The 14,663-nt window shown below is 33.8% G+C and overlaps 1 protein-coding gene across 3 annotated transcripts; it reads left to right on the top strand.

Moving 5' to 3' along the window:
* The first annotated feature begins 327 nt into the window (after window positions 1–327).
* LOC106163639 (uncharacterized) lies at window positions 328–14,419 on the top strand. Of its 3 annotated transcripts, none has more exons than XM_087012126.1 (17): window positions 328–456; window positions 1,648–1,824; window positions 2,167–2,322; window positions 3,090–3,222; window positions 3,644–3,781; window positions 5,331–5,551; window positions 5,824–5,944; window positions 6,346–6,447; window positions 6,846–6,953; window positions 7,187–7,294; window positions 7,521–7,628; window positions 7,809–7,916; window positions 8,127–8,234; window positions 8,444–8,551; window positions 9,184–9,282; window positions 9,401–9,600; window positions 10,573–14,418. In XM_087012126.1, exons 2-17 carry the CDS (start codon window positions 1,690–1,692, stop codon window positions 10,645–10,647), a joined length of 2,028 nt encoding a protein of 675 aa, XP_086868252.1. In that variant the 5' UTR covers window positions 328–456; window positions 1,648–1,689; the 3' UTR covers window positions 10,648–14,418. The 3 variants fall into 3 exon arrangements, with proteins under 3 accessions (XP_086868252.1, XP_086868254.1, XP_086868253.1); XM_087012127.1 differs by having other exon boundaries at window positions 388–456; window positions 1,679–1,824; window positions 10,573–14,419; XM_087012128.1 differs by lacking the exon at window positions 8,127–8,234 and having other exon boundaries at window positions 10,573–14,419.
* The last annotated feature ends 244 nt before the right edge of the window (window positions 14,420–14,663 follow it).

Below are 14,663 nucleotides of genomic sequence, written 5' to 3'. Positions count from 1 at the left end.
CGCAGGTGATGGCAATATGTACAGACACATCTGTGTCTGTACATAAAAATTACACGTATTTCTAAAACGGATATAATAAAATATGGTCACCTAGCTCATGTACCTGTGCCTTATTATATCGTCTCTATGGAGGTAGCCTACATGTATATGGCGGTTCTATGAAATTCGTTTGAAAAAACTTTACCGATGTAGATATTTTTCGGGTTTTTTTTTTATTTTTTTGCGTTATGGCCAGCAAGTATGGTAGTCTAGAGTAGTTTAATATAGCTTCCGGGTTAATTTAAGTTGACCGTCGTGCGTGGGGTGCACACGTCACCAAAGGTCAATGTTAGCAACGGATCAAAACATTTACCGACACGTGACAGCTAAAAAAAATCCCCCATACGAGCGAGAGGTTTCATTTTCCACTCATTTGGCTTTAAAACCCTTATTTCCGGATACTTCCTGGGATATTAGGTGAGTAGTTTTTTTTGTCTCACTCATAACAGTAGCACGGAATTAGACAAAGCTGCATTCTGGGAGTATTTATTATGGGATCTTCCAGTTTCACTTTTGCTTTCTTAATTTTGCCTTGGTGTACATTGTACAGTTACACATAAAGCTGCATAGGTTTTCCTATAACAAAATATCGGGTTTATCAACACATGATAGTGAAATTGACCTTTGTTCCACAACGGTCTAATAATACCCAAAATCACATCTGAATAACAGATGTACATTAAATATTATTAATGTTCAAAAGGGGGTGTGGAAGGTAGACAAAATATGTCGGTCTCCCTTCCTTCAGTTCCTTGATATCCCAGATATCCAGGCGTTGTCAGTGCCAATGTAGAATCATATATATATAATACATATCTAAACTTTGTGCACATTTCCTGCCAGTTGCCACAGAGGACTGGGGATTACACTAATGTATATAAGATTATAATGCTTAAAAAACATAGAAAACATTTTGACAATCAGAATTAAGCAAATTTTTCTTCAATCAACAGCTAATTATTGAAATTGTTTACCTTCAATATTTTGATGTCTGCCAGAGTATCTTCATCAGGGAATGGGGCTATCCAGGCAAACATAGATAGACATCAAAATATTGGGGGTAAACAATTTAAATATTTAATTGGCTGTTGATTGAAAAAAAATTACTCTATTAATTCTTCGGGGTCAAGTTGATACTCCCCTAAACCGTTACTCCCCCGCTATGATACTGCCTCGCACCAATAATTCCCCCTTAATTAGTAAATTTCTGTGTATTATGTGCATCGATACAAGCCCACACAGATAGATCCCGCACCAATAATCCCCCCTTAATTAGTAAATTTCTGTGTATGATGTGCATCAATATGACCCCACACCGATACATCCCCAGTAAAATTGCTGATGTAGGCGCATCGTTACTCCCCTACACCGATACTCCCCCACATTATTGCTTCCTTGCTTCGATCCTGAGGGGGAGTGTCAGTGCGGGGGAGTATCGGTGCAGGGGAGTATAACTGGTGCGGGGATGTATCAGTGCGGGGGAGTATCGGGACGTATAGGGATGTAACCTATTCTTCTAACATATTATACTCAGTAGCACAGCTGATAACATTCTTCTCTGATTTTGACAATCTTTTGATATTAATCAAGTTTACCTCCAAATTCCAGCTTTACATACCAAATACAAAATATGCTGCAGGTATAGAATTGATGATGCATGACCACCTGATAGAAAAACTTCAGCATGCAGAACAAAAACAAACAGAAGAATCTTTCCAAGAGTGCTGCAGTAGAGTTGCAGATATTTTTGCTGAGGCAAAAGAAAATAAACAAATACATTTAACTGTAAGTGTAATTTCGTATTTATATATTTACTTAAATTATAAATGCTAAAATGATTGTCAATTGTTTTTTAGTCTTGTTTTTAAAGAAGCACATTACATTTAGAGGACCAAAACTAAGCAGTAGTAAATTATCTCAAAAGAATATGATCAGTATTTAGTTGCACTAGTTTCCACAGCTGCTTATAAAAACACCAAATAAATAATATTTATTTTTAATGATTGAAATTGTATAATGGCGCAGTATGTGTGTGTGTGTGTGTGTGTGTCTGTGTGTGCCTGCATGATCGAGTGCATGCACAAACAGTAAAAATTCAATAAGATGTTTTTGTTGCATGTTTTTCAGGAATTTAGCACTGATAATTGTGAATTACCAGTTGATACATATAATTATGGTCCTCAAAAAAAATATGTCAACCTAATAGGGGATGACATATCAGGAAAAGTGCCTGCAGAACTGATATCAGGTCCTTCTCCTGGGCAGCAGCTTTACAAAGTCAAGGTTTGTTGCATTTAGGGTGTGTTCACAATGGGACTTTTGTAGTAGGTATTTTGAACTAACTCTGAAGGCACTCTCACTGAATACCATCAGATGAACATGCCTTCTCTTGTTTCCAACGTAGGCCCCATTCAGAATAGGGAACTATAACTATAGTCCAAGGGTCAAATATGGCCAACCCACTTGAATACTTCCCCAATGGATATCTATTCAGAGTCTATCAGACATGAGCTTTTTCTGTGGAATCACAGAATTCCACATTTTTACATGACCCCAGAGCAATTAAACCCCAAAATATTATGTAAGTTGTTTGGTTTCACAATAAATGTTTAGAGTTTTTTTTTTTTTAAGTTGGGCTCATGTCTGGTCTATTAGCAGATTAGATGGCAAGCTTTGTAGTGGGTCGCCATGCATATTTGACCCTAGGATTAGTTATAGTCCCCCATTCTGAATGAGGTCATACTCTAATCAGCTGCCCTAAAATCACCAGCTTTTCTGTATTCTAATTAACACCAGGAATTAAGATGTGTGTTTTTTCTCTTTCTCTGATTGCATTCATTGAGAGTCGATGTGGAGTTAGTTTGAACTACCTAATATGATAATTTCATTGTGAACACACCCATATCATGCATCCCAGATAATTGATTAAAAAAGTACAGTACTTATTTAAGTCAAATTAAATCCAATTTTCAATTACACATTATACAATTTAGACAGAATACGATGACAATACAATACAATATCTTAATTATTTGCCTAAATCTTTTCAGATCTGCAGCAAAAGAATGCTGATTTTGTTGGCAAAATTCCTTGTTATATATGGCAGTTTGGAATTTGTCTTCGGTTGTGTATTCATGACAGTAGACTGCAGCATGATCTTCTTTTTATATCCAAGCATGGAGGGTAAGTGATACATATTTCTCAAGTAAATTTCAGCCTCCAAATATAAAAAAAAGATGTTAAGGGCGAAAAAGTATCTTAAGCAGCAATTTCAAGCTATTACTGTGCATATATATATATATTCATTGATTAATTATATTGATAAATGCAACCACCATTTAGGGATATTGTATGTTTACAAACAGTAATCATACTTATCAAAAATTGTTCATCAGAATTTTGCTTTCATTGATCTTTTATTCTCTTAATCATGTTCTGATCTGTCCATAGCTGCATGTACATGTAGTAAACTTGGAAGTTAACATTTTTAGGCAATGATAATTTGATAATTCTCAGTTTGAAATAAATTGTATGTAACATTTTCAATTCAGTTCATTTTTGAGACTTGCAAAGGAAGAAAAAAGATGCCAATTTTTCTTTGCAGCTTTGTTATGGCAGGGTGTCATAGACTGGCGTATCAACAGTGTTTTTAGTCATGAAAAGCTTTTTGCTGTCATCACCTCTATGTGGACCAAATTGGCAACCTTTCACAGGAAAAGGATCAGCCCTGGTCCTGTCAGCCGTGAGTGCCATAGAAGGCCTTCGATCATTATTGTACCACCAGCGTAGGCGCTGGCGGTACATGCATGGTCTTAGTCCCATCCGGATCGTTCTGCCAGCTCCGCTGGTTCCGCTGGCTCCACCGGCATGTTACCGTTACCGCTTCTCCTTTTAGACTATAAGGGCCTGTCTACCTATCTCTTGGATTTAGGTCACGTATAATCTCAACTTGATCCAGGTAAAATTTGGACTTTGTTGGTGCTTGGGTCTAGGTGTGGCACTCATTGCAATGCACCCTTGTCCAAAATTGGCAAAATTAAATCCTAATTATCTACCATACCGAAGGAATATTGGGAAAAATTTCTACAGACGGCTGATGGAAAGTCATATGTGGAGATTTCAAATATATGCCCTTGGATTTGACCTTTGACCTTTATTTGAAGGTGAAACGGGCCAAAATTTAAAAAAATATATTTGCACTGATATTCAAAAACTACATAGACCTAACCTATAATATTATTGGCAGGTGTTACCCTTCAGGAAATCTTTCATCTCCGTGAGTTTGGGGTCAATCGGTGCATTTTCACTGGAGCAGCGGCCAATTAGATGCCAAAACAGAAAGCTCTCTCTAATTCTGGAACCGTTAATGCTAGAGAGCTCTTCTTTTTTGCATTTGATAGGTATGCATAAATGCATGGTAGACCCTTTTAACAAGTAATCAAATCAATTTTCCAATGTTATCATCTCAACCTTCCTCAACAAGGTACATAACCTGTCTTAATTCATGGAGAAAAATGCCACTCTATTATTTAATATGGTTTTTGGATTTATTAGGAGATTCAAATTTTTCATAATCAAGACAGATCTTGTTTAACTTAAAAACAAGTTATTAAATTTAAAAAAAATCAATCAAGTGTCTGAACCAATTAGAATATTCCTCAATTATTGGCAATGCGCTGTATGAATTGTTCAACTGCATGGCATGACTATACAAGCACAACGGGGCCTCAACCATCTTTTTTCGGAAAAATAAAACTGCAGTTTTTACAGTGTATAGTACTATATAAAGTTACAACACGAGTCATCCACTGTATGTGACATATAAGGATGTAATTATATTGAGGCACAGCCCAGATATAATACGCTCTTGTATGTCACATACAGTGGGTGATGAGTATAGTTAATTGTAACTGACTTAATACCACGGCTGGGGCTTCAGACAACAGGATCAACACTCCGAAGCGTATAAAAATGCAGGCAAACCTGTATGCGAAGTACAAGTGCAATTATCCTATTGTTTGAAGTTCCACTCGTGGTATAAGTATACATAAAATGTACATACATTGTAGACTTTGCAGTGTATATATATAACTCTTTGAAAATATATGTAAAGTGTTCTGTATTTGCAACGCACATGCAGGTCCACACTATATATGCACACCAGTACGTATATACATGTATATATTCTGTAATCATGATTTTGCTTTTATTTCAAATGATTTGTTGCACAAAAGCTGGCATTATTATCAACTTCAACTGCTTATATTAATAGTTAACTGAATCATTTTCAGTTGGTGACATTCTGATGAACCCAAACACGTTGAATACTGTGTTCATTAACTTGAACAAGATGTGTCCTTTAACAGACGGGCAAGCAGTGCTGGATGTTTTGCGTTGCACCAAACTAACTATTCAACTGCTGTTGCCTAGACCCTTTCCTGCCGAGCGGGTCAATGAATTGTGTGATTTTCCTTTGACTGCAGAAAACTGGAAAACATGTAGTGCAAACTTGGTAAATATGATCTTGAATTGGCAGTCCACTTTTAAAGACAGTGAGTGTAATTGATTGACACGGTCCAATTTTTTTAAAGAGCTATGTGTATTAATTGTTCAGGAACATACTGTTTTTTTTATATTTGTGATAAATTTTTTTAAAGGAATGAATAGATAATTTTCTTGTTATATATTGAACATTGATGTAGATAATGGCATCTTTCACATAAAATTGTATATGCATGTATAGAACTTAAAATGGAAATGTGTATTTCTTTTGCATGACTGTAGGAACCAAGAGTGTTGAAGGTTTTGGAGAAATCAGTTTTTGAGCAAAGTTCTGCTTTTGAAGTGAGAATCTTATGGGGATTGACTGAGCAGTCTGTTGGTGTTCATGCAATAGCTAATACAGGTACCACTCAGCAAGTAAAACTACCTTTTGTGTTGTGTACACTGAACTTTTATATCCACCAGAATTAATATTCAAGGGAATTATCTTGTGAAACATTCTTCTGTGCAGATATATAATGCATCTATGGACTTTGAATAAAAAAATAAAATCTCTTTTTATAGTAAATTCTGATGAGGTCCTTTTAATTTATCTGTAGGGCTTACCAAAGCAAACCAATTGAGTTGTTTCATGTTGTCGAATAGATTAACTGGATAAAGGGAATTTTTATGAAAAGCGCTCTTCATATCATACCTTTGTTTTTAATATGACTAGTACCAGACCTTAAATTATAGACATGTAAAAAATAACATCAAAATATTTTATACATCTCCTTAATTGCCATTATATATTTTTGACTTTAGATGCGTGTGGTGATGTTGCTGGCAGTGTATCAGGTGAGACAGAATGGGTCAAGGAGAAAGAGAACTGTGCTCAGTTTTTGAACCAACAAACAGCCAGGAAAGGTTAGCAAGCAAATGATCCAACTCAATTCTGTGTATATAAATGTTTAAAAAAATTAATGAGTCACATATAGCTTAATGGAATAAAGTTAGAATGAAAATTTTCATTTCAGCAGCAGATCAAAATATATATCATAATTACTGATTAGCAAATACCATTGTTAAAATCCTACTCTTTAATTTCCCAAGATTGGAGGACACAAATTCATGTGCCTTTTTTGACTTATTTCTATTTTAATTTTTTCAAACATTCATGAAAGGTGAATCTTAGTATTTAATACCAAGTTTTGAAGTTTGATGAATGTGACTGCATTTTTTTTTCAAATAAAAATGAGACATTATTCAACATAACAATATTTGATCATGCCCCTTTCATTCATTAACTTTTGACTTATCTTTAGTTGTATGTGAGAATGATGCTGGCAGTAAATCAGTTGTGACAGAAGGTGTCAAGGAGAAAGAACCCTGTGCTCAGTTTTTGAACAATAATGAACAAACAGCAAGGAAAGGTTAGCAAGACAAATTATCCAAATAATCTTCTTGCATATAAATGTTTCAAAAGTTTTTAAGTTGAATATACATATAGATAAATGGATTTAAGTTTAAATTTTCAGCTGAACAGAAAAAAATCTCAAATAGTGATTTAATTGCACATTTTATTGTTAAAAATCTACTCTTTTATATACCAAGCATTAAGGACATAAATATATACATGTACCTTTCATGTTTGACTCATTTTTAGTTGAATGTGATAATGTTGCTGGCATGGAATCAGTGGTGACAGAAGGTGTCAAGGAGAAAGAGAACTGTGCTCAGTTTTTGAACAACAAGGAAGAAACGGCAAGGCAAGGTTAGCAACCCAAATGTCTGAACCAAATTTTGTACAAATAATTGTTACAAATTAATTAAAAATAAAATTAATAAGTAGTCTACAGCTAAACGAAATGTACCCATTTGATTTTTTGGTTCTTAAGCAGACAAGGCTTTGTGCATTTTATTGTTTAAAATATAGTCTTTTGTATACCAAGACTTTAGGACATAAATACATGTACCTTTCATTTTTGACTTATCTTTAGTTGTATGTGACAATGTTGCTGGCATGGAATCAGTTGTGGCAGAAGGTGTCAAGGAGAAAGAGAACTGGGCCCAGTTTTTGAACAACAAGGAACAAACAGCAAGGAAAGGTTAGCAAGACAAATTATCCAACTAATCTTTGTGCATATTATTGCTTCAAAAATTTATAAGTTGAATACATAAAGATAAATGTGATTTAATTGCACATTTAATTGTTAAAAATCTACTCTTTTATATACCAAGCATTTAGGACATAAATACATGTACCTTTCATTTTGACTCATTTTTAGTTGTATTTGATGATATTGCTGGCATGGAATCGGTGGTGACAGAAGGTGTCAAGGAGAAAGAGAACTGTGCTCAGTTTTTGAACAATAAGGAACAAACGGCCAGGCAAGGTTAGCAACGCAAATGATTCAACCAAATTTTGTACAAATAATTGTTACAAATTAATACATTGTCTACATCTAAATGAAATGTACCCATTTGATTTTTTGGATCTTAAGCAGACAAGGATTTGTGCATTTTATTGTTTAAAATATAGTCTTTTGTATACCAAGACTTTAGGACATAAATACATGTACCTTTCATTTTTGACTTATCTTAAGTTGTATGTGACAATGTTGCTGGCATGGAATCAGTTGTGGCAGAAGGTGTCAAGGAGAATGAGAACTGGGCCCAGTTTTTGAACAACGAGGAACAAACAGCAAGGAAAGGTTAGCAATGCAAATGAATGATCTAAATTTTGTACAAATAATTGTTACAAATTAATAAGTTGTCTATAGCTAAATAAAATGTACCCATTTGAATTTAAGGTTCTTAAGCAGAAAAGGATTTGTGCATTTTATTGTTTAGAATATAGTTTTTTGTATACCAAGACTTTAGGACATAAATACATGTACCTTCATGTTTTACTCATTTTTAGTTGAATGTGATAATGTTGCTGGCATGGAATCAGTGGTGACAGAAGGTGTCAAGGAGAAAGAGAACTGGGCCCATTTTTTTAACAACAAGGAACAAACAGCAAGGAAAGGTTAGCAAGACAAATTATCCAACTAATCTTAGTGCATATTATTGCTTCAAAAATTTATAAGTTGAATACATATAAAGAAATGTAAGATACATGTTTCAGAGATGCAAATTCATTACAAAATTATGTACAAAAAATGAATAAATATTATAATAATAATAAGTTGTCTGCAGCTAATGAAACAGACCCTATTCAGTTTCATTTCTTAAGTGAAAAGGTACAAAATATTGCACATTTTATTGCTCACGGTAATGACTACATCTTTTCAATGGGGAAAATTGTAAATCTATTTGATACCATTTTTTAAAGGCAGATATTATTTTTTTAAAAAAATTGTTGTATTACAAAGCTAAAAACTTGGCTAGTTTGACAGGTTCTAGTACTGTTCTTTACAGTAAAAGCACCCACAAAGCTACACAAACGAATCATTGATGATTCAAAAATTACGTTATTAAAAAAGTTCCCCATTGGAATGATAGAGTCATAAGGTTACTGTAAATCTGGTCTTTTATATCTGGTCTTTTTAGGACACAAATATAATTGTACCTTTTTGGATAGTTAATGATCGAGACAATAAGCACCACAAAATTATAACATGCCCCTTTCATTTATTTTTAAAATTTATCTCCATTTAGAGGTGTGTGATGATGTTGCTACAGGTGGTGAATCAGGTGTCTTGGAGAAAGAGAACTGTGCCCAGCTTTTGAACCAAAAGGGACAAACTGCCAGCCATGGTAAATCTATAGCCTTTTAATTATAGATGGCCTTTAGGACATACATTTAAATATGTTCACATGCTTTATTAAGGATTGCTTGCTAAATATTTATCACTTTTTTCCAACTTTACTCCAGGCAGTGACTCTGACCAAACCAGCAGTGGCCAGGCTTCTTCCTCAGAGACACAGGAAATGCCTTGGACATCTTCTGGAGAAGGATGGCTACCTTGTCCCTCTTCTGGACCAGAGTGGTCACCTTTGAGAGAGCCACGGGGAAGGTTTAGCACTGACCCTGGAACCCATACCAGGCCTGACTACACAGAGCATGTGACCAAGGTACATGTACATGTATAAATATTTATCACTTTTTTCCAACTTTCTTATGTTTTTCCTTTTTTTCTGGAAACCGTAAGGCTTCTTTTTATAGGACTTCAGTGGTATACAATATTTTAAACTGAAATTAAGCAATAATAATAATATTAATTACTATACTTATTGTAACATAAGTGACTGAAGAATTTTTTTTGTACAAGCCAAATCTTAAACAGAATTCAGCAAAAAAAAAAAAAAAAATAGAATTCAGCATTAAAAAAAAAAAAAATAGAATTTGACCAGAAATTTTTTTATTTAGTGCGAGACTTTTTAGAGGGTGGAGAATACCCCCCCCCCCCTTCGAATCACCAAGATTAAAATGGTTCTATCAACAATCACCAAGACTAATACCCTGGTCATGCTGGAGGTGGAATGAGCTAGAATAACATTGGAATGATAATTCTTTGTATATTCCTGGATATTTGAAATGCATTCTTACGTACTGCACTATAACTGCTTTATAATACAATTCTTACAGCATTCCACTAGCATTTAAAACATTCTGACCTTATTTGAAAGAAAACCAAAATGGCAAGATACTTCATATCTGGCCAAGATGTTCCAAATGTGTCTCAAATGAGCCAGAATTCAACTCGAATGCATCTCATACTTTTGTGCTACTTGCATCTAAACATAACCGTTAACTAGAAATGTGCCACCATTTATTCATGTTCCCATAAAACTTTGGCAACAATATGAATAAATATGAGTAAATGGTGACGCATCAGGCCCGTAGCCAGTAATTTCAAAAGGGGGGTTCTTTTTCGGAAAAAGTGGACCTTTCCCCATATATACTTCATGTACCTAGATCAAATTTTACCCAGAGTGGACCTTTTCCCAGCAAAAGGGGCGGTTCTTTCGAACCCCCTGAATCCCCCTGGCTACAGGCCTGCGCATAAATACCAGTTTCCAATATTAAACTTTGCTCACTTTCAGAGGAAATCTGGAGGTGACACTCATGAGAAGAGGTCCACGACAACACCCAGTAAAGATGATGATATTTCAGCCTAAGATGGAAGTCAGTTTCTTGCTGCACAATTTCCAAAAGTTTATTTAAATTAAGTATCCTCTCCAGAATTTTCCCATCAAGTTAAATTTTCCATTAAAAAAAAAAACAATTTGAGAAAGAATCATGTCTTAATTTTGAACATTTTCAAGTGTGGATATGCTAATCATGCAGCTCCTTAGAGTAAAAACTAAAACAATAAGTATTCTAGACCATACAATTCCCCTGCAAAGCTGAATGGGTGTTGGGGGGTAAAACACTTAGAAGTCAATTGTCTGGGTAAAATTTGTTAAAACTGAAAATACTGGAAGTGTAAATAGCAATTTCTAAAAGCATATAGACCATATGAAAAATACAATCAAAACGGAGACTGAAAATCTTGAAATTTGGCATAATCCTGAAAACTTTCACCCATGCAATTAGTTCATCATGTGCATGTATAAATGAGTCTGTCTGTTTACTGTACCTGGGGATACTTGAATTAAAGGCAGGCAGTTATAATTTTTCTCAATATCACACGGATTATATTCATCATGTGACTAAACACCAGGGATTAAACTTTGTACCTGATACTTTCAGAATGTAATAACTTGGCGAATATGTATTTTATTAATATGATAAATTTAGTTTTGACCAAAAAAAAAAAAAGTTCATTGATGGAAATCCTTAGGAAAAAAATGGTAATTTTAATAAAATGTACATATCACATATCAGGTATTTTCAGCCTGCTCGATTTAGAAGCGGTTAATTTTGTCAGTCAAATTAACCTTTGAAAATATAACAGATCAGGCAAGTGCATGTAGTTTTAATTATGTCTTAACCAGTGGCTGTTAAATGGCAACAGAAAGCAAGGAATCAGAACTGTAACAAATAAGAATTGCAATTTCACATGCCATTGATTAAGCAGGTACAAAGAAATCCCCTGTGTATAAATTTACTGAATTTAAAAGTATATATTTCAAATATATATCATATTGCATATATTTAATCAAGAGAAAACACAAATATTCAAGAAGTTTGCCTATATATTCTTCTGATTGGTAATAATTTCTGGGCTATTCACTGGCTGATTCAGGTTTTTGCTTAATTTAGATTAGCAGCAACACATGGATTTGCGTGTGAGCTTATCCTACATTTTACAGCAAAGTTGGCCTGGTTATCTTGGATTTTATCTATAAAATAATATACATAAGGACAATTTTGTTCTAAAATGTAGGATGTGTTAAGACACTTTATTCGTAGTATGTTACCACTTCATGGGATAAGCATTACCACTTCATGATAAGAGACTTCATTGGTTAAAAACTAAGGACCTTCAGGCGACTTAGTGATATTTAAAATTACTACTTTATGGGACATAAGTTATAATAATTATAATCATGGAAATTAGTCTTTTTAGGATGCAATTAAAACTTGATCAAGGCAATTGTAGCATACAGTTATGTACCTTCACTGCTTTTTTTTTTAACCCTAATATTAAATTATTTATTCATCTTATAATTCAAGAGCCTACTGATACTCTGACATGACCTTTCAGAAATCGTGGATCCACACCTACATACATGTATGCTCGTGTATTTTCAAGAGATACACCCAATAGTATACTCGCGTTTATACAAAAATCCTTTCAGTCACATGTTCGAAAATATAATTAAAGTGTACAGCTTACCTTTGTTGGATAATATATACAACACAAAAACATGATTTTTCAAAAACCGTTATCTTTCAAAACATACTTGGGTTTGCAATAGAGACTTTATCACCATTATCCCTTGAAGCCACAGGTAACATCTTATTTGAAGATAAAGTTGCATTCTATCTTATGAATTGGATTTGTCACTCAGTGAATTCATTGCATTTATCCTGTGAAGTGGTCATACACCATGAAGCATCTTAACACATGCAGTTATTGCTTATGTTGGGTTCTGTTGGTTATATATACTATTTTGGTCGAAAAGGTAGGGAAGGGACTATACTGCAGAAACAAAGGGAGGGAGGGACGCGCCTGGATCAGCCGTTGCAAGTGAACCCCAAGTGTGATATTTACTGAATGGATTTAGATGAAGGTATACGTGTAGGTCAAATTTTACATATCCTAGTTGTTAATTAAGGGACCGTTCACATGAAAAATCTACTTTCTAAAAATCTATTTGCTGTATCTTGTGATCACGGTCTGTGCCCTGAATACCCTGCGGCGTAATTATGAACAGCGCGAGCCAGTTACTTCCAAAGCTGTAATTAATTCTTGGCGCTGACAGTAATTACGCCGTGGGGTATTCAGGGCACAGACCGTGATCACAAGATACTGCAAATAGATTTTTAGATTTTTAGAAAATAGATTTTTCATGTGAATGCAGCCTAAGTGACCACTTGTACTTAGCAGTCTGGACATGATATTATTGAGTGGACATTTGTACCGGCAGAGAACTTGGGACAAGATCGATAAATAAAAAGGAACTGAAATTTCACACTTTTCACACAAGCTGATCACTTTGCTGCAAGTGGACACTTGAATTAATAATTTTTTATTGATGGCACTGTGTGGTCCAGTATTTTAACAAGTTCATTCCTCTACATGAAGTTTTGTGTTATAGTATAATGCACTATACTTACAAGTTTATTTTATTTTCATACATTCTCACATGTAGAACAATAATCTGATCAAACTCAATTATTTTTCATCAAAGTAGGGTGTGATATATTTTAGATAACATTCCAATTTCCTTAATATGTAATTGTCAGTTTAATAGCACATGCTAAAATAATGAATAATTTTGATGAAAATTTTAAAACACTTGTATGAACTGTATGTCTATGGTCAGATCTCAGAACTATTTTAGCTGTGATTTCTTTGTATAATGTGATTCATATCTTACAGATTATTAAAATAATCTTTCTAACCAAAATATCCCAAATACCTGTGATTATATCTAGTTTTTTTATCATACTTTTGCTTATAAATTTTAATTCTCTTTGCCATATTGGTATACATTCTTATAATTGGTAGATGCTATTTATATCTTTTATATAAATTTATATCTATTTTACTATATCTATACATTAATATCTATTACATTATACTCTGTATATAAAATTATAATACACTGTTAGCATTAGCCAGTGGCACACAACACACAATGCCGGCAACTTCTTTGGAAGGCTGGTTACTGGTGAGGGTACAGTAAAAACTTGAAAATTTAGTCAGCCTTAAAAATCTTTTTGGAAGACAATTCTCCACCAACATAATTTTTATTTCTCTTTGAAAATGTTGTGAAACATAAAAATGGGCTTCTCGATAATTTTGAAAAGTTTGTCATGTAATATGGTCTTGTCAGATTAATGCATTTTAAAATATTATTAATTTTTAAGCGATTAATTTTTCAAGTTTTTATCATATATCTGAAGGGTTATGTGTTTGGGTCTGTCTGTCTGCAGTGGGTACAAAAAAGATCAAAAAAGCATCCGTGGCAATGACCATAATGACAATGACAGGGGTGCCAAAAGTACGACGAGACTCTCTAAAGACTTGGTTGCACTCACTTGCATCTAATGCATTAAAAGAGATGGTGATGATTATTCCTGCCTAATTATAACTTCTAGTACTCATTATGTCTGAGCTTTTAATGTTTCCTTTCATTTTTTTAAATTATGTACACTGTTTGATTATGACTGCGTCACATGTAGCATGAATAAAATTTTGAAAATTGCTATTTTTTTTAATATTAGTAATTATGATAAAAATATTAACTGATCTTAATAATAACATTTCTCAAATTTGCAGGGCTTTTTACCTTTTTTGAAGTATTTTTACTTTGAAATATTTTTTTATACGAACAACCGGTAAAATTAAGGTTTTTATTGTTTAAGTCTTTACTATTGATAGTTAAAGGCATATGAAATTTACTGACCCAAGTAATTAGCACACGCCCGGCTGTCATCTCGACTAAAACCATCTTTAGCATAATATAACACAATGCCCGTACTACATTGTGAAAAAAAAATTTAAAGAACTGAGAATTAT

Source organism: Lingula anatina, chromosome 4 (assembly GCF_051362555.1).
Source record: "Lingula anatina isolate TDL-2025a chromosome 4, LinAna3.0, whole genome shotgun sequence".
NCBI classification, from domain to species: domain Eukaryota; kingdom Metazoa; phylum Brachiopoda; class Lingulata; order Lingulida; family Lingulidae; genus Lingula; species Lingula anatina.
This window is presented reverse-complemented; position numbering and strand designations above follow the sequence as displayed.